The sequence below is a fragment of the Phaeodactylum tricornutum genome, chromosome 17 (assembly GCF_000150955.2).
Source record: "Phaeodactylum tricornutum CCAP 1055/1 chromosome 17, whole genome shotgun sequence".
In the NCBI taxonomy this organism is placed as follows: domain Eukaryota; phylum Bacillariophyta; class Bacillariophyceae; order Surirellales; family Neidiaceae; genus Phaeodactylum; species Phaeodactylum tricornutum.
This window is the reverse complement of record NC_011685.1, coordinates 153,845-174,527: the sequence shown is the minus strand read 5'-3', so window position 1 is coordinate 174,527 and position 20,683 is coordinate 153,845. Positions and strand designations below refer to the sequence as shown.

General features: G+C 50.7%; 10 protein-coding genes across 10 annotated transcripts; 6 read left to right on the top strand and 4 right to left on the bottom strand.

The window, feature by feature from the left end:
* Positions 1–521: 521 nt before the first annotated feature.
* PHATRDRAFT_38777 (predicted protein) lies at positions 522–1,400 on the bottom strand (the record flags this gene model as incomplete). The annotated part of the gene is made up of 1 exon (XM_002182751.1): positions 522–1,400. The coding sequence occupies one exon, from the start codon at positions 1,398–1,400 to the stop codon at positions 522–524; it is 879 nt and encodes a 292-aa protein (XP_002182787.1).
* Positions 1,401–2,501: 1,101 nt separating this feature from the next.
* Positions 2,502–4,322, top strand: GFA1 (glutamine-fructose-6-phosphate transaminase; the record flags this gene model as incomplete). Its single annotated transcript, XM_002182877.1, has 1 exon — positions 2,502–4,322. A coding segment is annotated over one exon (1,821 nt), but the record flags the coding sequence as incomplete, so codon positions are not given.
* A 125-nt stretch (positions 4,323–4,447) lies between these two features.
* On the bottom strand, positions 4,448–6,125 carry PHATRDRAFT_48343 (predicted protein; the record flags this gene model as incomplete). Its single annotated transcript, XM_002182750.1, has 2 exons — positions 4,448–5,089; positions 5,181–6,125. 2 exons carry the CDS (start codon positions 6,123–6,125, stop codon positions 4,448–4,450), a joined length of 1,587 nt encoding a protein of 528 aa, XP_002182786.1.
* A 426-nt stretch (positions 6,126–6,551) lies between these two features.
* PHATRDRAFT_48342 (predicted protein) lies at positions 6,552–7,719 on the top strand (the record flags this gene model as incomplete). The annotated part of the gene is made up of 1 exon (XM_002182876.1): positions 6,552–7,719. Exon 1 carries the CDS (start codon positions 6,598–6,600, stop codon positions 7,717–7,719), a length of 1,122 nt encoding a protein of 373 aa, XP_002182912.1. The 5' UTR covers positions 6,552–6,597.
* A 432-nt stretch (positions 7,720–8,151) lies between these two features.
* On the top strand, positions 8,152–9,941 carry PHATRDRAFT_48341 (predicted protein; the record flags this gene model as incomplete). The annotated part of the gene is made up of 2 exons (XM_002182875.1): positions 8,152–9,377; positions 9,463–9,941. The coding sequence occupies exons 1-2, from the start codon at positions 8,156–8,158 to the stop codon at positions 9,939–9,941; spliced, it is 1,701 nt and encodes a 566-aa protein (XP_002182911.1). The 5' UTR covers positions 8,152–8,155.
* Positions 9,942–10,838: 897 nt separating this feature from the next.
* On the top strand, positions 10,839–12,743 carry PHATRDRAFT_38772 (predicted protein; the record flags this gene model as incomplete). The annotated part of the gene is made up of 1 exon (XM_002182874.1): positions 10,839–12,743. The coding sequence occupies one exon, from the start codon at positions 10,839–10,841 to the stop codon at positions 12,741–12,743; it is 1,905 nt and encodes a 634-aa protein (XP_002182910.1).
* Positions 12,744–12,774: 31 nt separating this feature from the next.
* Positions 12,775–14,930, bottom strand: PHATRDRAFT_48340 (predicted protein). The gene is made up of 2 exons (XM_002182749.1): positions 14,117–14,930; positions 12,775–14,040 (listed from the first exon to the last, which is right to left on the bottom strand). The coding sequence occupies exons 1-2, from the start codon at positions 14,225–14,227 to the stop codon at positions 12,826–12,828; spliced, it is 1,326 nt and encodes a 441-aa protein (XP_002182785.1). The 5' UTR covers positions 14,228–14,930; the 3' UTR covers positions 12,775–12,825.
* Positions 14,931–16,257: 1,327 nt separating this feature from the next.
* Positions 16,258–16,854, top strand: PHATRDRAFT_6062 (predicted protein; the record flags this gene model as incomplete). The annotated part of the gene is made up of 1 exon (XM_002182873.1): positions 16,258–16,854. A coding segment is annotated over one exon (597 nt), but the record flags the coding sequence as incomplete, so codon positions are not given.
* A 349-nt stretch (positions 16,855–17,203) lies between these two features.
* Positions 17,204–17,707, bottom strand: PHATRDRAFT_38769 (predicted protein; the record flags this gene model as incomplete). Its single annotated transcript, XM_002182748.1, has 1 exon — positions 17,204–17,707. One exon carries the CDS (start codon positions 17,705–17,707, stop codon positions 17,204–17,206), a length of 504 nt encoding a protein of 167 aa, XP_002182784.1.
* A 552-nt stretch (positions 17,708–18,259) lies between these two features.
* On the top strand, positions 18,260–20,678 carry PHATRDRAFT_48338 (predicted protein). The gene is made up of 3 exons (XM_002182872.1): positions 18,260–18,389; positions 18,501–19,032; positions 19,153–20,678. Exons 1-3 carry the CDS (start codon positions 18,357–18,359, stop codon positions 20,577–20,579), a joined length of 1,992 nt encoding a protein of 663 aa, XP_002182908.1. The 5' UTR covers positions 18,260–18,356; the 3' UTR covers positions 20,580–20,678.
* The last annotated feature ends 5 nt before the right edge of the window (positions 20,679–20,683 follow it).

Sequence of the window (20,683 nt, the reverse complement as noted above, 5' to 3'; positions counted from 1 at the left end):
CAAGGAGTGGGAAATGCGAGGCGAAGCGATCGTAGCCGAAATGGTGGAAGGCTTGACCGCCAAGGCCAACGGCCTTCCGGCTACCGCTCCAACCCCCATTCTGAATCCTCAACGCACAACTATATCTTCAGGCGTGGCAGCGTAGGATCCTTACCCATACATTTTGAAAATATCCACTTAATGATAGAAAAGTACTTTTCTATTTTTGTGTCAAAAGTGCTTCGTGAAGCCCGTTGGTGGAAGGGACAAGCTCGAAACAGTTGCCTAAATGATGGAATCTGGACGTAACGCGATGATCAATGGGGGGTTTTAACGCTAATATCGTATAGGACCGGTGCATTGCGAGCCACAAAATTGGACTGATGGGGCAGCTTCAGGGCTCGACACGGGAAAATGTGATTACGGTTTACAGTCAATACTACTACTAGAGGGAATGCCCGAATACAGAACGATTTGGTAGGACCGGACCGGCGCCTCGAAAGTGCAAGTACGGTATAGAAGCCTTGTTTTTGAGTTGCTTTTTAAAAGGCGGGTACGTGTACGAACACTTGCCGGCAAGAGGTTCCGGTGGACACGTTGAAGCGTTCCATCACGGTTGCCGTGAGCCAAAACCAGGGCTTACTGTTCGAGAGATCCGACTTGCGAAAGACTCCCACGGCTAGTCGGTGGGTGAGGCGTCCATGCAGGACTCCGTCGGCCTTGTACAAGTCCAGTTGTGTGGGTGTTTGTTTGGGAGCGTTGCCGGTTACTTTCGTATTGTTCGTGTGTGCCAACGAAGGCGGTTGCTGGAGAATCAACTCTTGTGATCCGAGAATCGCGTTGAGCTGGAAGTAGACATCCGTGGCAGCACTGTCCTGGTTGATTTTGACAATAATCGAAGAACAGACGGAAGCGGCTGTAATGGGGAGATCCGTACAGAGTTTCTCACAGAGGCTGTAGAGGGTGGTGGTAAGTTCGTTGGTCGGTGCGAGTTGTAGCTGATTGAGAATCAATGGCCGAGCGCACACCTGTGTTTCCAGTTCTTGCCAGGCAGCTTGCGACGAAGGGGCGACCGGCAAGCTCTCGAGAGGGATGCATTTGAGGTACCGATAATTGTGGAGTGTTTGCAGAACGAGTTTGCGGTTGTTGGAGCGGGTGAAGCGAGACAAGGTTGCTTTGAGTTGCGCCAATGTAGAGTCCATCTCTTCCTGCTTTGTCTGTGCCGACGACGACATCTGTGTCTGGCTGGTAACTTTGTTTGCGTGTTGACTGGTACGGTCGATGCTCTTCCTACCGCCGCTCGAGTTTCGGATTGGCGCCGTCGGTTGTACCTTTGGGAGTGGTTTCCGTGACGTCGGCCCTCGCGTGTCCACACGGAGTGCATTCCGTGTCGAGGGCATGGTACTCGTCATGGTAGTCATGGCTTGTTCTTCCGGGGCAGCAGCAGCAGAGTCGTTCCTTCTGCATTTTGGACGATGGGTGGTACGCCTTTGCGAAGTCGGAGGGAAGCTTTGTTTGTTTTCGAATCGATCGTTGTCGGACAATCGGCGAGGCGTGCCTCTCTAGGAGTAGAGAGTCACCTATCAATCCTACGAGGTAGGTAGGTGGTGTATATGAATATTTATTTATATATTTACAGGGCGCTCTCCGACAACGACTGGAAATTCCGGAAAACGGCGAGCCGAATGAAATCTTCGGAATTATCTGAAGTACATTTAACGGCTAGTATCGCCGGTCACGGTCTTTGAACTGCCGACCGATCTAAGTAACCTTTGTTCGGTGTACATAGTGACGGTGGTGAGCTATGCACGACTGTAGACACTGTTCGTGGCACTATTAGGCGTGTGCACTGGTGAGCGCGCAGACATTCTTACGTCTACGAGGTAACGGCTTTTTCGTCCCAGTCCAATTATCTCTTCCCCCCACGTTGCGTGGGCGTTGGGCATTTTGTGCCAGCCAGTCGGTATTGTGGGGTTGTTCGGCATACGTTCGTTCCCACAAGCAATGACCATGAGCCATCAATCGGTTCGGATGTTCGGACGACGCGTATCGCAGCGCGTCGCTTGCTGGCGAGCAACATCTCTCGACGTCTCCTCGACGTGGCCTCGGAGTTTCGGTCGGTCTCTCGGGTGGCGAGCATCGACGACGACGTCCGTGGCGGTGGAACGCGTCGTCGTCGCCTCGCAACAGCAGTACGAGTGGGACACTCACGCACGACGATGGGTCTACGGGACTCTGGCGGTAGCGGCGGCGACCGTGTCGGTCCTGGAACAGGAGCGTCGAGCACGGTGCTGTGGCATTGCCGGAGTGGTGGGCACAGCGAATCACGACGCACGGTAAGAAAGAGTCATTCCGTGGCGATCCGGTGAACCTCCTCCGCGAGTAGTTCGGAATACACAAGCTTGCCGTTGCTATCCACCAGCGGCATTGGCAACAAGAACGTGTCTCATCAACTTGCTCTAATTGTCGTTCATTCTCTCTCTCTCTCTCCCTTTTCCTACCGATGATGCAGTGACTTTCTCCTCGACGGCCTCACCATTTTGAAGAATCGCGGTTACGATTCGGCGGGTCTCGCCACTACGGACAGCGACGGCAGTCTCGTGGTGACCAAGTTTGCCAGTGACGGGGACAAGGCCGATTCGATTGAGTTGGTGCGCGCACATTCCCAGTTGTCGGCGGGACACGTCATCGGCATTGCGCACACCCGATGGGCCACACACGGAGGAAAAACCGACGAGAACGCCCATCCTCACGTTGACTCGTCCGGAAAAATCGCCCTCGTCCACAATGGCACTCTCAACAACGCGAACGATCTACGACGGGATCTACAAAAAATGGGACACAAATTTACTTCCCAGACCGATACCGAAGTCATTGTCAAACTGATCGGACACTACTATGCACAAGATAAGTGTGACATTAAGACGGCAACGGAAAAGGCGCTCGCCATTTGTGACGGTTCGTGGGGACTCTGTATTATGTGCACCGATACGCCGGATGAACTCGTCGTCGCCTGCAACGGATCGCCCCTCGTTATTGGAATTGCTGATGATCGGACCTTTATCGCCTCGGAAACGTCCGCCTTTAATCGCTACACCAAAAACTTTATTTCTATGAAAGACGGGGAAATTGGCGTGCTGCATTCGGATGGACGCGCGCTCGATCTCAGTCGCAAACAACTCGCACCGGATCAAGAAGTTAAACTCCGACCGGACCCCTACCCCCATTGGACACTCAAGGAATTGACGGAACAACCCGAAGCCATTGCTCGGGCTCTCGGCTTTGGTGGACGCCTCGGAGCGGATCAGGTCTTTCTGGGTGGACTCGACGGTAACCACGAGCGGATATCCGATATTAAGCACATGATGCTGTCGGCCTGTGGGACTTCCCTGAACGCGGCACGGTACGGTGAACGACTCATGAAACACTTGGGTTCCTTCGACTCGGTTGTGGCATTGGATGCGGCCGAAACCGACGCCAAGGACTTTCCCTGTCAAAAAAATATCAAAGAAACCGGCTGCATTGTGGTTTCTCAGTCGGGAGAAACCAAGGACGTGGTGCGGGTCGTGGCACACGCCATGGACAAGGGTGTAACCGTCATGTCGGTGGTCAACGCCGTCGGATCCTTGATTGCCCGAACCACTAAAATGGGCGTGTACTGTAATGCTGGCCGGGAAAATGCCGTGGCCAGCACCAAAGCTTTTACCACGCAGGTGACGGTTCTGGCGTTGGTGGCACTCTGGTTCAAGCAATCGCGTGATCGGATCTCGGGCAAGATCGATTCGTTGGAAAGTCAACGATTGCGGGACGCGCTCATGCGTCTACCCATTACCTTTGGAATGGCACTCAAAACGAGGGACCAGTGCAAATTGATTGCAGAGCGACTCAAGAACAAGGAGCACTGCTTTGTCTTGGGCAAAGGCTATGGTGAACCCGTTGCCATGGAAGGTGCTCTAAAAATCAAGGAAATGTGCTATTTGCACGCCGAAGGCTATAGCGGTGGCGCTCTGAAGCACGGTCCATTTGCCCTGATCGAGGACGACAGCGGTAAATTCGGGGCGACACCGATTATTATGCTGATTTTCGACGATGAGCACGCTCACCACATGCGGACAGCTGCGGAAGAAGTCAAGGCTCGGGGTGCAGAACTCATCATCATCACGGACAAGCCGAGATTGGCGGCCGATTTGGATCCCAATCCTATTGTTATTTCCAACAATGGTCCGTTAACGGCTCTCGGTGCTGTCCTGCCCCTGCAATTGATTGCCTATGAACTCGCCATGCTTCGCGGTATCAATCCGGATACACCGCGGAACTTGGCCAAGGCGGTTACGGTAGACTAGTGTAAGACACCAGTTTGGTCGATTCCAAGTATAGTGATACTTTATTTGGCTTGTTAGAGCGATTGAGTAGGTGCGTGGGAGAAGAAAGCTTCCGTCGCATGTCCATCTACCAACCAATCAAGGCCTCATGGTGTGCAACACTCGGAAGCGTCCGTGGCACCTTGAGACAATCGATCGGAGCATATGGTAGTAAGGAACCAGTTCCGTGTTTCATTCAACATTGGCCGCTTCTGATTGCCATCCAACCAATTGGCGTGAAGCAAATACGGTTTGGGAGACGCTTGCAATGCCCGGGACCACTTCTCCGGTTCTTTTTCCATGTGATAGCCCGACAAATACAGCAGTTCATCCTCCAACAATACCTTGACACGTAGGCCTCGTAAGCTCATCTGTTCGTTCAGCAACGTGCTCAACGCGGCCTGGTGTGATTGCTGTTGGAGCACTAAATCTCCCATGCGAATGAAGAGCGCAAAGAAGTATTTGGTGCGGGCATTCGCACGCACAAAATAAAAGCCAGAGTTGGCCATCATCGGCTGGAAGCGCTCCTGCAAATAATGTCCGTCGTGCTGAAAAATCATATCGTAATTGCTGTTCCGAAATTTGTCTAGAGGGGGATTCCGGTACCAAACAATATCAACATCTTGAAAGAGGAAATCGTAGCCAAGTACGCTGATTAGGTGCGCAACATACACTTTGCACATCATGATTCTGCCATAGTTGGCATCTTCGTAGCCTTTGGCTGCGCCGGAAGGAATCGCTCCGAAAATCTACGTTGAGATAAAGAATGATGTAAAAAGAAATGAGAAACACGTGCTTTTGTCAAGCAGCCAAACTAGCTGATCCGCTCAATCCACGTACTGCTTCGTCCAGAAAGACCGGAATACCTAGACTCTCGGCTAGTTTTGAGGTTTCTCGGTCGGTCGCAAAGAGTAGCAGCCGTGAAATATCCAACCCGCGTGCCCTGGCGGAACACACAAAGTTAACCAGCAGCTGTGCTTGTCCGAAATTGGTTACCATAACGAGCAAGGGTGCGACACGTCCGTCCCGCCCGAGTGCCGCTGCCTGTGCCAACGGCCTTAACCGTTCGACGGCAGCCGGATAGGCATCCAGGTATGTTTGCAGTTCCCACAGACTGGTGCGAGTGGTGTTTACGGAAGGCGGTGGGAACCGGCGGCCGCTGGTGTACTGCCAAGTACGCGGTTGGGTGCTCCCATCCGTGTTGTGATTCGTACCTTTATGGGGGGCAAACTTGTGTACATGATTGGACTCCCAACTTCCAACAATAGCGACGCAATCTCCGAGAGATTCCTTTCCCGGACTAGCGTTTGTCATGATTACTTTGACGATACTGCACTTTGCCGTGGCGTCTTTAACAGAAAGCAGAGGGGCGACTTTTCCGTTTAGCGTTTGACGGGGGAGGGATGCTTGGGAGGTATGCAAGAGCAAGACCTGGCTGTTTCCGTCTGTCGAACCGTAATTACCCATACCGACATCGAACGTTCCCAAGAAACTGTCTCTACTCATTCTCGACATTCCGGCGACGATCCGTTCCATCGACGGTGGAATGTTCGTAGCAAACGAAGAGCTGGCTGAGCTTTCTACGGGATAGGAAGAGCATTGAGAAATGGAAAGATTTCCTTGTAATAATACTTGACCCAGCGCCAATCCGAGCGCGACGCCCACCGCTAGTCCAACGGAAAAAGCCGAAGTCGTCGCGCTGCCGACTATGTTCGAGCGGCACCATGGACTCAAGGCAGTTTGGGTAGCCTCAGACCACGGCAAGGGGCGTTTTCTGTTTCGCATTTTCTGCGGAAGTACTCTTTCTTTAATCGTAGGTTGTGTAGCCCAGTGGTCACAGTCGGCAGTTCACTGCGGATACAAGGGCGATTCCGGGCAGCCGTGCGACTACTCGTATGCCAGGCTGTCCCTACTCTAGTAGTATCTGTACCCATCCCCGATGTGGGAGCTCATTTTTTGATCCTCATTTCGTTGGACGTATGATCATCTTTTTGTCGTATGCGTGTCCTATACCATATTGGAAATACATGCTAGTATGGGTTTCTCATTTGTCGTAAAGATTTCGATCCGACAATCCGGTTTATAAGTGTAATACCACTCCGTTTCTAGCAATCCTGTTCCTCCGTTCCGAGAGGATGAGAGGGATCTTTTCACTGAGAGCTCCAAAACGCGTTCCCTTCTTGACGTCCCAGCACCCAAAATCCACCAATGCAGTCACTGTCACTTCCCTAGTAAGGAAATCAGCTCGCTCCGTTCAATGCGACTGTCCGGACGGCCCGTTCCAAAAGTGCCAAGATGGAGTTACTTGCGGAGACGTCGCCAAAGAGTGGGGCGCCTGCCTTGTTTACTGACGAGCAAACGTTATGTTGGTCTCTGCGTCATGGTGGCCTTGTTCCTCTACTACCACCAAGATCTTCGTCCACCGCGGTTCGACCAATCTCTCTCCGCCCTGCGGGCATCGCAAACTCCACGTGATAGAAAACAGGCAACTGTAGTCAAGTCTATCGTGATGGTTCTCTTTGGTGTTCCCAAAGAGTTTCCGACGGTCTGGAGGTTCTATCGGAAGTATCTCATGGACGCCAATCCGGAGATACACTTCTCCGTCGCAATTCACTTGTATTCAGATATTCAAGTGTTGACAAATCTCAAAAATAATGAAACGAGTGTTGCTATTGCATCCGCCGATGACATACGGGCTATTCTGTCGAACACGAACGCTACGGTGGTACAGTCGAGTCAACTCGAGTACGACCAGAGTCTGACCTGGATTCGGCCCGAGCACGTGGTTGGTCGCATGAAGGCACCGCCGTGGACGGTGGACACAATGAAGAATATGTTTCGACAGGGAAACTCCATGCTCTTGGCCTACCAAGAAGCTGTGCGTTCCTTTCCCGACGCGGATGGTTACCTTTTCGCACGGTCCGATACCTTGCTCATTCGTCCCACCGTACTCCGAACCCGAAACGTCCAAGCCAACGACTTGTACTTGCCCAGCTGGCAAGTCTTTAAGGACGAATACGTTGATCGCTTCGCCTACGCCGGTGGCCAAGCTGCTGCCTCGGTGTACGCCGAAAGCAAAGCAATCGCTTTTGCCGAATACATACGGAGCGACCGCGACGACTTTTGGCGGTGTTCCGAGCGCTTGCTGCGCATTTACATCGAAGAGTACAACAATAATACGAGTCGCAGCAACAGCGGGAGCGACCGGCCTTTTACCGTATCGGTCCATTTGGAGTCACGAAAATTGAAGTGGGCTCCGTTACTACGCGTGCGTGGCGGCGGTATGCTGAACGAACGTGATTATCACGATTTTGTGGACAAGAAATGGTCGGGAGCGGACTACCCAATGGCAGATTTTTTATCCAGCAAAACTCAATAGCTACTACTAGAGCGGTGCAAGAGTGTCCGTGGGCTCGACAAGCCCAACGAACAGATTTACTTCGTGCTTCGTAAAAATCCCGCTACCCTAGAGTCTGTCGCGGATTCTGTTCCTACCAGTAGCTGGAGTACGATCCGTCATTGCATTACTCCTTTGTTTCTGCATTTCATGCAAGCGAAAAGAGAAGGAGAAATCCTGTCCCTTCTCTCTCTAGAGAAAAAATGACGATATGATCTTTCTCTAAGTGTAGAGAGGAACTCTCCGTCTCGAGAGTGTCACGTCACAGTAATAATTAGAGTTACCCTTTAAATTTAGCAGATATCAAAATATCGAAAACTCTTGTTCGCATCCGCTACTCTAGTGTTTTCCGACTTTTTCCTTTCGTCCCTCACGAGTGCTTGGCGAACGATAACCCGATACACTGGGCAACGTGACGATGGCGAATGTGACTCTACGGCGCACTGCCACCAGCCGAAGTGACTCTACAGTACAGACGGAGGGGACAACGGCTACCACCCGGTCGAGCGGAGCTAGTACACGGCGGAGGAAGGCCCAATCTCGCCCCAAGGGTCTCACCCTGTCTTCATCACTGCTCCTCCTCCTACTGATTTTTTTCGTCTATGCGCTACTGGCTGTCTTCATGCCCCGACATCAACCTTCCTCTGCTTCAAAAGAGCTTGCAAAAATGCTTCGGACTGAGGGAATCCGTAGCTCCGCCAAAAACTATTTCCCTCCCGCCTTTCCAACAATGCATCGCGACGTCCAAGTGACTCTCTCACGAGACGCCCTCGACATGTGTACACAGGCGCTTTGGCATACGGTTGAAACCACCACGGTCGTACTGCCAGACCATGAAACCTTTGTCCATACGGGTGATATTGACGATTTGTGGTTGCGCGATTCGGCGGCACAAATTCATCCTCTGTTGGTTCCCTTCAACGGAACAGCCCTCATCCAACAGGATCCAAGATTAGATCGGATTGTCTCGGGATTGATCAAAAGATCCGCGATGTACATTCGACACGACCCTTACGCCAACGCGTTCAGGATTGACGATTCTTACGTCTTTTCGGAAGAGCAAAAGCGTCTCGGACGCCACGACCTTATTTCAACCTGGAATTACGAACTAGACTCGGCATGTTACTTTATGCGACTCCTGTATTTTTACTGGAAGCAAGCGCCGTCGACTGAGGTGCTGCTACAACCACAAGTTCAAGAAGCGGTTCAAATCATGGTCACGTTGTGGAAGGCGGAACAAAAGCATGAGCTTGATGAATTTCCCGTTGGCAACCTTTTGGATTGCCAAAACTGCAACAAACCGTACCGATATCCCGGTTTGCCCCGTGATGGCAAGGGTAGTTTGACCAACGCAAGCGCTGGTTTGACATGGACCGGCTTTCGACCGAGCGACGATGAATGCCAATATGGCTATCTGATACCGGCCAACATGTTTGCTGTGGTCGCGCTCCGGTACATGGAGGAAATGGCGAAGGATTTGTGGGGTAACCAGTTACTAGCAGAATCGTGCGGGGAGCTAGCAGGGGAGATACAACTTGGCATTGAGACACACGGAATCGTAGAACATCCGAAGTTTGGAAAGATTTACGCGTACGAAGTGGATGGCCTGAGGAACAGCAACCTCATGGATGATGCTAACGGTACGGATATTTGGGACCATACATTCTCTCGAATGAAGGTGAATACTGACGCTAAATTTCTTTTGCAAATGTTATTCTGCTTTAGTGCCCAACCTACTCAGCATTCCGTATTTGGGTTATGAATGGTACGATCCCGATGTGTACGCCAATACACGACGTTTCATTTTCTCGCCATCAAATCCAACGTATAAAAAAGGCAACAATCCTCTCACGGGCGAGATCGAAGGTTTTGGAAGCGTTCACATGGAAGCTCGAATTCGTGAAAATATCTGGCCGATGAGTCTCGCGATGCAAGGCTTAACGACGGATGACGTAGACGAAAAAGTCCGGTTGGTGGAGACTCTTGTTCAAGCATCGGCCGGTACCCACTGGATGCACGAAAGCATCGATGTGCACAATCCCAACAGATTCACCCGCGCGTGGTTTTGTTGGAGCGACTCGCTGTTCGCGGAACTGGTGCTTTCTCTGACCGACGCTTGCCCGGATTCGTCGCACAAGTATCGTGTTCACGAATGGCGCGATCCTGAGACAATTGACGGCGGCCCATTCGCTGCAGAAATATAGTTCAGACTATGAAATGCTTCCGTTTGGCAGCAATGCTACTAGTGGGATTTTCGGCCAGTCGAACGAATAATGCTCCCGGTCACAAAGTCTGGTACTTTTTGCGACGTGGGCTGTACAAAAGTAAATAGTAGGCAGCTAGATTGACTTCAGCGTAGAGGAACGAAAGATCACGATGATTTTTACTGCCCGATATAGTTTTCTGTTACTAACAGCATCATTGTATTTCCGGGTGCCAAGAATATGTATCCCACCAATTCTGACAATTTACGGTTAAACCTGTTACATTACATCAATGCATCAACATTTTAAATTTTCATAGTCATTTAACTGCAATACCTGGAACAGGTCGTTTTTTTCGCTTCCCGGGTACACGTATTTAAGGAAGTTGAGAACGTTTTTGGCGCAGTTCTTAAGGATTTTATGTCTAGTGACGTCAATTCTATTTATATTGCTATGAAATATGCGGGAGTCACATACAGTTTTGAAACCCGACCAACGGAAAATAGTGAACCTCGATTGCTAGAAAGGACTTTTGTTTGCCAAAAAAATACGGAGACTTGACGACATTTATAGTAGTTGTCTACCGCCGGCCAGTCCTCTCATTATTTTCTAGTGTGTACAAGCCCCTTTTCACTTCGTCGGGTGTCTGCTGCTGCCTGATACAGAATATTCTTTCGCACAGATTCTACGTTACCATCCCTATTCAATAACGTTGAAAGAACAAAAGAGTGCTTCGAGTCGAGAAACAAAACTTTCCTTCTACCATTCTAGCTAAGCTCTTGTTGGGAACGTCTGGTCTGTCGACTCTCTGTTCACGTCTGTTGTACTACAAGAAGGGTAAAAGTACCTCTTGACCTGCAAACAGCCCCCACCATACCTATCGCTTCCTGCACCAACATGTCGTTGTTGTCCACGCCCCGGCCAAAAAATACGCCCATCTCTCCTCCGTGGTGGAAATCACCGCCGCCGTCGTCGACGTCCACTCCTCTTCCCAAAACAGAGTCTTCACCGAGCACGCACGGTTCCTGGTCCTTGCCGAACGGACCTTCTCCCACTTCGGTAGTGCCCGGCGGATCGTGTGTCATCCTCAGCGGAGATCACGTCACCAAATACAGCAAACTATACAAGACCGAGATTCGCCGTCAACTAAGGGGGCTACACCAAGCCATACAGAACATCCAAGTCCTCTCCAAACTCTACGATGGTTCGCACAAGAACCGCGCCCCTTTCAGTTTCCGCGAAACACTAGGGAAAATCTTCGACACGGAAACCTTTACCGCTAGGACGTCTTCGTTGCGACATCCATCACCGCAAGGTGTTCAAGAATGGCGGTATGAGGAGTTTGCTACGGAATTAGAATGTCAATTTCAACAAGGCTTTCGTTGGGAATTGCTCAACGTGGAAGTTTTGAATTCACCGCGGACCATTACCTTTCTAGTCCGTGCGGTAAACGCCGATACCGATGTTACGTTTCTCAATACAGCCTACGTGCAAGACGGTATGATTTGTCGGATCGAGCGGCAAAGGACAAATTACGAAATACAGCCGTTGATTGAGAACCTTGAAGCCTATTTTCAACTTTTCAGCGCCGGCGATCGAACAAATACAGTTCCCAAGGACTTCACACGCCGCTTTGATGCGATCTACGACACATCGGCAGTATCGCTCAGCAAGCAGGGCTTGGTCTCTCGCGATCTCATGCACGAGTCGTGTATCATGTTGCTAGAGCGAGGAGCGCAGTTGGAATTGACCGGATACCGCGCCCACGAGAAGGGACTTTCCTATACCGTCAAATGCCGGGGCCAAGGTCACGCCTTTACTTCCCAGTCTTTGGCAATCGTGGAGCAAGGACGGATAGTCCGGGTCGAGCCCTTGAAAAAGAAGGATACGATGTATAGCAAAGTAGCCAAGAAACCCGTTCCGGAAGAGTTTACCAGTACCATGCATGCCATGGAAAATTTGAAGAAGTTCTTTGGCCTGTATCAAGGTAAACGCAAGATTCCGACGGAATTTCAAGGCTTGCTCGAAATGACGTTTGATCCCTTGCTCGCGGCTCGAGTACCGGGTAGCCAAAGCAGCACCAACGAGTCCGACAACGATTCTACTGACGAAACTTTGGACTATCGTGAACTCCGTGAGGAGTTCGCAGCTCACTTCAGATCTGGTTTGACCATGAAGATCATTGAAATGGCACGCGTAGCACCCGGGCTCATTTCGTACACTATTCAAGCCTTTAACGCTATAGTTGATTTCACCTTTCGATCCCTGGCGCAAGCGAAGGATGGCAAGATAGTCCGGCTGACGAGGCAAGGAACGCACTACTCCATCTTTCCGCTCCTGAAGTCCTTTCGTGACTACGTTGCCTTGTTCGCGGATGACAGGCTTGTTCAGGACGACTGGCAAGAACGACTTGATGCGTTGTTCAGCAAGAACGAGATTACTATTGAAACGGGCGAAGATACGATTGATTATAATCGTATATGTGCTTCTGTACCACATTTTCTTGAACGACGCGGTCAGGTTCATCTCAGATCGTTGGAGCGACAGAAAAAGGGTGGTTTTGAGTACACCGTTACATACGAAACGGACGAGTATGAAGAGACGGTGAAAGCTCGTGCCGTCGTCTACCGTGGTCAGATCGTCCGTATTGACGTACTGGAGAACGGGTTGTTTTACGAGAACCTGTACCGGTACGGCAAAGAGGAAGATGAAGTGGAAGGAATTGAACCAACCGAAGAACTGACCGAAACAACTTACGAAGAGTACGATACTGACTGTGAGCAAAGCTTGGACAGAGTTTAGAGAGAAAGGCCAACGTAGGTCGCTAAGCTTTATTCCAAAATTGGTGCTATAAATTGAGGTGGTGCCTTAATGTCATTACCTTTTAGTCGATATATAGAGAGTCATCGTCATCACTAGCATCCATTACAGTAGACTGCATGCTTCCCTTCGGCTTGCGAAAGGATCGAAACAAGTCGGTCACGGACAAGGTTTTTCTCAACGCAACCAGAGCGCCTTCACCTCGACGGCACGGGCGAGCCCTGTTGAAGGATTTTTTCTTTATCGGAGAAGAATCACCACCGGCACTAGTAGTTGACAATGTTGAATTGGATGAGTCTTGCCCTCTTTCCATTGGTTTGAGAAAAGTTCGATACGATTTGGCCTTCTGCAAACGAGACGAGTTGACATACGATTTTGAAGGATTGGCGGCCACTGACAAAGCTGGTTCGTGCTTCGGAGATCGACATGAAGGGAACTGATCGACTGTATCACGTTGGTCTGAAAAAACTGGCGCTGCTGTTGATTTGTACGCTTGCGCTCCTGTCACTTTCGTTCTTCTTGCTTCTACGCTGGGACGCGCTTCAACCCGTGAGCTCGGCGACCAGGTTTTTCCGAAATCGTGAAGTCTCTGTTTACCGGCACGAACAGACCCCTCCCGAGATTTACCTCGCAGCTCTGGAGCCGAAGCTTGAGTCGTCTTGGGACTGCGGACGGACTGCCTTGACTGCTGCGTGGCGTCGTCGGCATCCGCTTTGGTCTTGAGTGGGCCATACTGGGTGACAAAAAAATCTGACAAAGTTGCTTCGAAAGGTTTTGGAGGCGTTTTTTTGGACTGCTCAGTGGTCAAAGAACTTTCCATTTTCAAGCAGGCTTCTGTGATCGATAAGTTGGCGAACGAATCGTCCAACAATCTGGTTGATTCATTGGGCCGCAGAATCACTATCACGCACTCTTCCTCCAACCGTTTAGAATAGGCCTTGCTGTGGTCTGTGCGCAGTTTGCCTCGCGCTTCCCGCATGACGTCTCGAGCCCGGTCAGGACCTATACCGAATCGTTGCATCAGTCGCTTTTCGAGAAATCGAACTCCCTTTTTCCTTTGCGGCGAGACGGGCTGAAAGCCCACAAGAAATTCTTTTTCCGCAGGTATATTGGCCATATGAACCAATAGCGATGGGTCCAGCCCAGCGTGTCTGATAATGGAACTACAACCTTGTAAAATGTTACTGGACGTCCGCTTCCTTAAACCTTTGAATTCAGGATAGGCAGAACAGGGGGAATTTACAGTTAGCGCAAATAGACAATCTTTGCTACGATTAGACTGTCAACCGTCCAGTGTTTTTTTGTTCGGCAACAAAAAGAAATGCACCTCTTATTTGTAGTGGGTCACACCGTACCAAAGTAATGTAGATTAGGCACAAGTTCGGAATTATGTGCGACCCTCCTACGTTTTCCGGCCCCTGGAGGTAGGGGGTCTTGGAATTGTTGAAAAGCCCCGATGAAGGCATAGCAAGACTCGTTTTATTTTTCAATAAGTCTGACAAGTCCGGTAGTCAATCTTGACACTGCTCTCACGTCGTTCGTGAAAAGCCCTACTAATAATAAGTCTTGACATTTCTATCATTGAGACTGCGGTTCTCGTGTGCCGGCGTATGTTCAAATGAAGCTGTTTGTAAAGATGCCTTGCGGTCTTATTGGCGGAGCCTGACTCGGAATGGGGTGTAGCGGCGAATCGACACCACGATCAACCGAGAAGGCCAATTTTCGATAAGAACGGGTCTTGACCGGAAACACGACAGTCTGTTCTCGTCTCTATCTACTAGAGAGGTAGATCGACGGACCAGGCCGGCCGAAAGTGCTCTGACTGTGAGCATCCCTAATGCTTGGATTTTAATCCCTAACAGGCAAATAGAGTACGCCTGAGGAAGGACGGATGTTGTCCACAGGCTCTAACAGTAAGATGCTCGTATAGCTGACTAATTGCGACGCTTGTAACGCAACATACTGATCGACCGAAGCAAAATCAGAAACAGCGGAAACACCCAGCAATTCGGGTACAGTAGGCCAGCACTCGTTTGGCAAGCCGTCCAATACTAGTCTTTGAAATCTCTTATAAGGATTGCTGTCCAGGGTCGTCGGAATTGTCGAATATTCAATGGGATGTTTTCCAATCCTAGCTAGACAAATTTTCCATTATGAACAATTGGGAAAACGCTCACTCAGTCTTGTAGGTCGCTGTTGCGACGACATATCATTGCGTTCGGATAAGTCCAGCTTCGCCATTGCCTGGTTTGAGCGGGCAGGACTATCGGGTTTCCTTTTTCTCCTTCATGCCGGGCTCGAGAAGAGGCTTTGTCATTGACGCATTTGCAATCCCGACGTTCATTTTGTCACAGTCTGCAGTCTGCCAAACCTCCGCGCACCCCATTCCACGAATGAAATAATGTTTGCACAGCCACGTGTTCTGACAAGCCAACACAGACAGACAGACAGACAGACATACAGCAAAATGATATTGTTCCTGGTACGATAGTAACACGGAATATGTCATCCAATCAACGATTTTGGTTCTCCAGATGGAAAGAGAACCGTATCGCATTTCCATCGAGCTCGTTGGCTGTGAAGTGTCAGACACACAAACAAGCAGGGAAAGATACGGTCCCTATACCGCGATCCACCAAATTCAACTTGAACGATCTTCCGGTGGATGTTTTCTGAGAATGGAATGGATACCTGCGCTCGTACGGGTACGCGGGAGGAAATCTCAGCCCAACAACCCGCCGAAACCGCGCGGGTGTGTGCGTACGGACCGCTCAGTAGACCTGCTAGTAGGCGGACGAGTACGCAAAGCAACATCTGTAACGCACCATATTTCCTGTGTTGTTGCTGTGGCTCTTGGTTGTCGTAGTCTTTTTCACTGTTGTTGCTGTTGTATTGACAATTAATCTATCTCTCATACTATACCATGAAGATTGCTGTCTTGACTACCCTTGCGGCTACCGCCAGTGCCTTTACGGCTCCCAGTATGACGTTCGCCGTCGGTAAGAAGCCCGCTCCCAAAAAAGCGGCAGCCAAGCCGGCGGCTACCAAGGCCGTCAAGCCCGCCAAGGCCGCGGTTTCCAAGGCTGCTGCCGCAACTAAAAAGGTAGCGGCACCCAAGAAAGCCTTTGTCAATCCTTTCATGAAGAAGGACCCCGCGGCGGAAGCCAAAAAGGTTGTGGAGAAAAAGGCCGCTCCCGTCAAGAAGGCTGTGGTCAAGAAGGCGGCACCGGTGAAGAAAGCCGCAGTCAAGGCTGTCAAGAAGGCCCCCGCTCCCGTCAAGAAGGCCGTCAAAGCCGTGGTGAAGAAGGCCCCTGCTGCGAAAGCCCCCGCAAAGAAGGCTACCGCTCCCGCCAAGCGAGTCACCGCTTCGGTACGTTGAGACAATCCAGTCTGGCAATCCGTGGCCCCTACCCTTTGCAACTAGACACTCACGATCATGTTTTTGCGCTTGTGATTCTTTTTCTGACATGCGTTTCAGGGTGGTGGTACCATTCCTTCCATTGCCATTCCGTATGAAGGAGCCCCGGCACTTTTGGACGGATCCCTGGTGGGTGACGTGGGCTTTGATCCCTGCTTCCTTTCTACCAAGGCCGACACCGTGGCTGCTCCGTACTTCAACGGAATCTTCAACAATGAAGTGAGCATCGACGGTCTCACCTGGTACCGCGAGGCCGAACTCATGCATGGACGTATCTGCATGATCGCCGTCGTGGGATTCATCGCCCCCGGTTTCGGAACCTTTGAAGGCAACGCCTGGACCGGCGCCGACGCCTTTTCCAACACCAACCCCTTGGAAGCCCTCGGAGCCGCCCCCAGCGCCTCGATTTTCCAGATCTTTGCCTTTATGGCGGCCTTGGAATTCCGCCGCATCAACATTATCTTCCAGCAAGGCAACAACTACCAGCCCGGTGACTCTCAGCGTTGGGGACAAGGAGACGGCCGCTGGAACCCTCTCGGACTCAACTACTCCCCAGAAGAATACGAAGAGAAGCAGCTGCAGGAAGTGAAGCACGCCCGTCTTGCCATGGTTGGCCTACTTGGACTCCTTTTCCAAGCCAACGCCTCTGGTGTCAACGTCATTGATCAGCTGTCGGCTGCCTTTGTCATTCCGGAATATGTTGCCAAGAGTGGGTATTACTTCCCCGATGGCATCTAAATATACAGCAAACCGGTTTCGGCCCATACTAACGGATGCAAGTTAGAAGAGAACCAATCGCACTCGCACTTTTACACGCACAAACAAGTATTAAGTGTAGCTCTACTCGTACGTAACCCATGTCGGTGATGTAACTTTTATAGAGTGTATTGACTGCGGCTAGCGCTCACTATCAGTTACGGCCCGTAGAGCAGGATGCACGTGCGAAAGTACAACCGATAGACGTGTTTTCTAAAGAGTACTTGTGCAGCTAATTAACCTTCTACTTCTACTGCATACGTTTCCGTTACAGGGCAGTGGAGGGAGTGGACGACGCCTCCACTTCCGACGAGGCGTCGCCTTCGTCCTCGGGATGTTGTTTTTGGCGTCGTTGTTGCTTCTTCTGTGAGGCAAAGAAATGATTGAGGGCTTGCCGATTCCGCCGTTGCGTTTCTTCATCACTCACAGCCAAGTGTACACCCCCACCCCAACCTCCGGCTCCAACCTTTTTCGTTTCCCCGTCTGACGTGACAATGGCATCTCCTACTAGCCCTTGCCGATGCGCGTATTTTTGCGGCAATCGTTCGCCGGATTCGCCGATTGAAGCGTGGGCCTTGCCAATTGACCAGTTCATGACGGACATCCCACCTACTACGGGGATAGTGAAATAGACACATCCCATAAGGAAGCGACCCCAGCGAGGTAAAGGTACCCGCATGCCTTCGTGTACGAAGCGTTGGAGACGTTCGTGGCGCTCGTGGAAGGTCCGCAGGCTCCGTCCGAACCAACCCGGGTCCGACGGAGATGTCATTCGACTCGCGGACCGGGGTTTGCTGTGAATAAAATAGGTATCGCTAGGTAGCGTAGGTGTGGGAGAGCGAGGACTGTGTGTCAAGCGTTAGCTGGCTGGCACTTTAATGCAAAGGTTGCAACCGTACCATGGTGGACCGATGTAGGAAGTCGGTAAATCTGTCGTGGTGAGAAAGAACCCACTACGAAAATCGTAACGATCGTGGAAAAGATCAATTGCATTAGGGTTGCAGTGATGTTAGTATACTTGTAGTGGAGAGCATGCGGCCGAACCTCTCACGTCGCAGTGGAATCGAAATGGTGTCTCACACAGTCAAGAGATTTCGTTTCTATTGGCTACAAATGCTTCCTGTATCTTTGTGTGTGTGTTCGAGAAATACAGTATCTCACAGTTAGTAATGACATATGTACTGTTCGTCCGGCGATCCGATCCGCAGAGGTACTGTGTTCGACCGCATGCTGCCCCCCGCCCGCCGCTCTAATCTATGAGCCAACCCACATTTTCTGTACGCCCCAACGTCTCACTCATTCTCGGCTGCCAATCTTCGAGTCGGTGGTCCCGTTCTTTCGAACCTATTGTATACACAAACATACATATATATATATTGACACGACCGTTGTAGAGCCTGTAATAGCTGATTTCGGCAATCATGGTGAACGTCACGAAAGAAAATTTCATCGAGGTGAGGACAAATGGATCGGCGGCACTGACTGTGAGCTTGTTCATTAATCTTTCTACCCCACCCCGTTTTCCACAATCCACTGACGCCCCATTTCTCTCTTCTATTCGCAAGCAAACGAATGATTTGTTGCAGCATTTGCCGACGGCAGCCTTTATCGCCATTGACGAAGAAATGACGGGTATCACGGTGCCGGGCACGCCCCGTCCGGCCAAGGAGCAACCGCCGTCGGCCCTGTACGCGTCGACGCTCAAGTACGTGCCGGAACGGTACAGCATCATTCAACTCGGGGTCGTGCTCTTCCACGCCACGAGTGAACCGGGGGAGGTACACGAATGGCAGGCCCGGAGGTACAACTTTTACGTCTTCCCCGCGCAGGACGGATGGTCCGGTGAGACACGGGAAGTTGTGCTCAACCCCGGGGCCGTCGCCTTTTTGCAGCAACACAACATGAGTCTGGATCTGTGGACTCAACAGGGCGTGACGTACCAAACCAACGATAAGGCCTACGAAACGGTACATGCCTACGTCGAGAAGGAACTGATTCGGGAACGAGCAGCCGAAGATAAGGAACGACATGCGAATCTGCAGGATAGCACTCGAAGACGTGTCGAGTTGCGTCGATCGGAAGACATTGATTTTCACGGTACGACCTATGAGCATGTGGCTGGTAATGCTCTTTATGAATGTCATTTCCCTACTTGGTTTCTGCTACATTGACAATCTGACCTACGAATCCTTCTCCTTTTCTGCGATTACTATTCAGCTCGTGCCATGGCAAGTTTGCGTGAATGGCTAGATGCCGCTTTGAACGAAGTTGAAGGTCCACCCATAGAACTAGCACCGGAAGGAGCCGCATTCCTGCTGCCATCGTGCAACTCATTCTTGCGTCGTGCTCTCTACGAAAGCATTGAAGCGGAATATCCCGATTTGGTGTTGGAAAGTGCCGGCAACAACCAAATTCGCGTGTTACGCTTAACTGAGGAGGAATCCCAAACGAGGAAGCAACGACTCCGGCGGGAAGATTGGGAAAAGGTGGTAGTGAACAAAATTGGCATGTGGCGTGTCTTCGAGGCTATTTCGCGCGTGTGCCGTGGAGAACATCTTGATTTGACGTCAGCGGTCTTGGCACCGTCGGTCGACGCCGTTGATTTTACCTCACCATTGGTGCCCTTTGCGGAAGACACATTGTCTTTGGGTTCGAAATCCAGTCGTCGCCGGAACATTCCATTAGTGGTACACAATGGATTCATGGATATTTGCTTCTTGTTGACCCATTTTCATCACGAAACCCTTCCTGATACGTTGAAGGAGTGCAAGGGATTGATAAGTCGTTACTTTCCAATTATTTACGACACCAAGGCTGTCACTACTGAATGCAGTACATGGAGCAATGAGAATTCGGCACTGGCTGCTCTGTTTGAGAAAGTGGTGCGACAGAACAACGGATTAGAGGACAGGATTGAAGTTGTCGCGGACGCTGGTAGAGGGGACGCTACCGATGATCAGGAACATGAAGCCGCCTATGATGCGTACATGACGGGTGCAATCTACATTGGGCTTTGTGAGCAGATAAAAAGCACATTGCAAGACGAAACAGTAGCACTAGATGGCGTCGGGAATATGACGCATTTGACAATCGATAACGAAGGCACAGAGAATACACGACTGCTTTATGGTAGAAACAAGCTCTTTCAAATGAGTATGTATACCATGGACTTGGAAGATCCAGTTTCTGACCCTCTGAGTCGAGGAATGCTTGTGGAATCGACATTCCGCGTGTCTGATATAGACCCCTCAGTATCTACTCGTGACATCATTCGTTGTCTGTCGGGTTTGATCGATACACAGGATCGACGGGTGAATTTTGAGATAATTTGGCTAAACGATACGTCCTTTCTGGTTGCCGCCGTCTTCCGTCCAGAAGTCAGTGACACGGCATTGGACCCTGCTGCCACTATCCTGGACCATGGCAAGCTCATCTTGGGAGCACTACGTCTTCGATTTGCGAAAGAACGAATTATGAGCCTCGAACAAGTGCTGAAGGTGGACTCCCTCGAGACAATAGACGAAGCGAAAAGAGATGGCTGGTTGTCACACTTTTGGAGACTGCTCGGATTTGCGTCATCGAAACGAAAAGGCGGTCATGATCAATTTGACGGTCAGCCTGTAGCTAAACGCCGGCGCGTCTAACGAGTCGAGGAGAGACTTTTATGCCACTATCGGAGTACTGACCATGCGCGGTTATAATTTAAAGCTAAGCACGATTCAGTAGCATTCAATGCAATGGAACACGT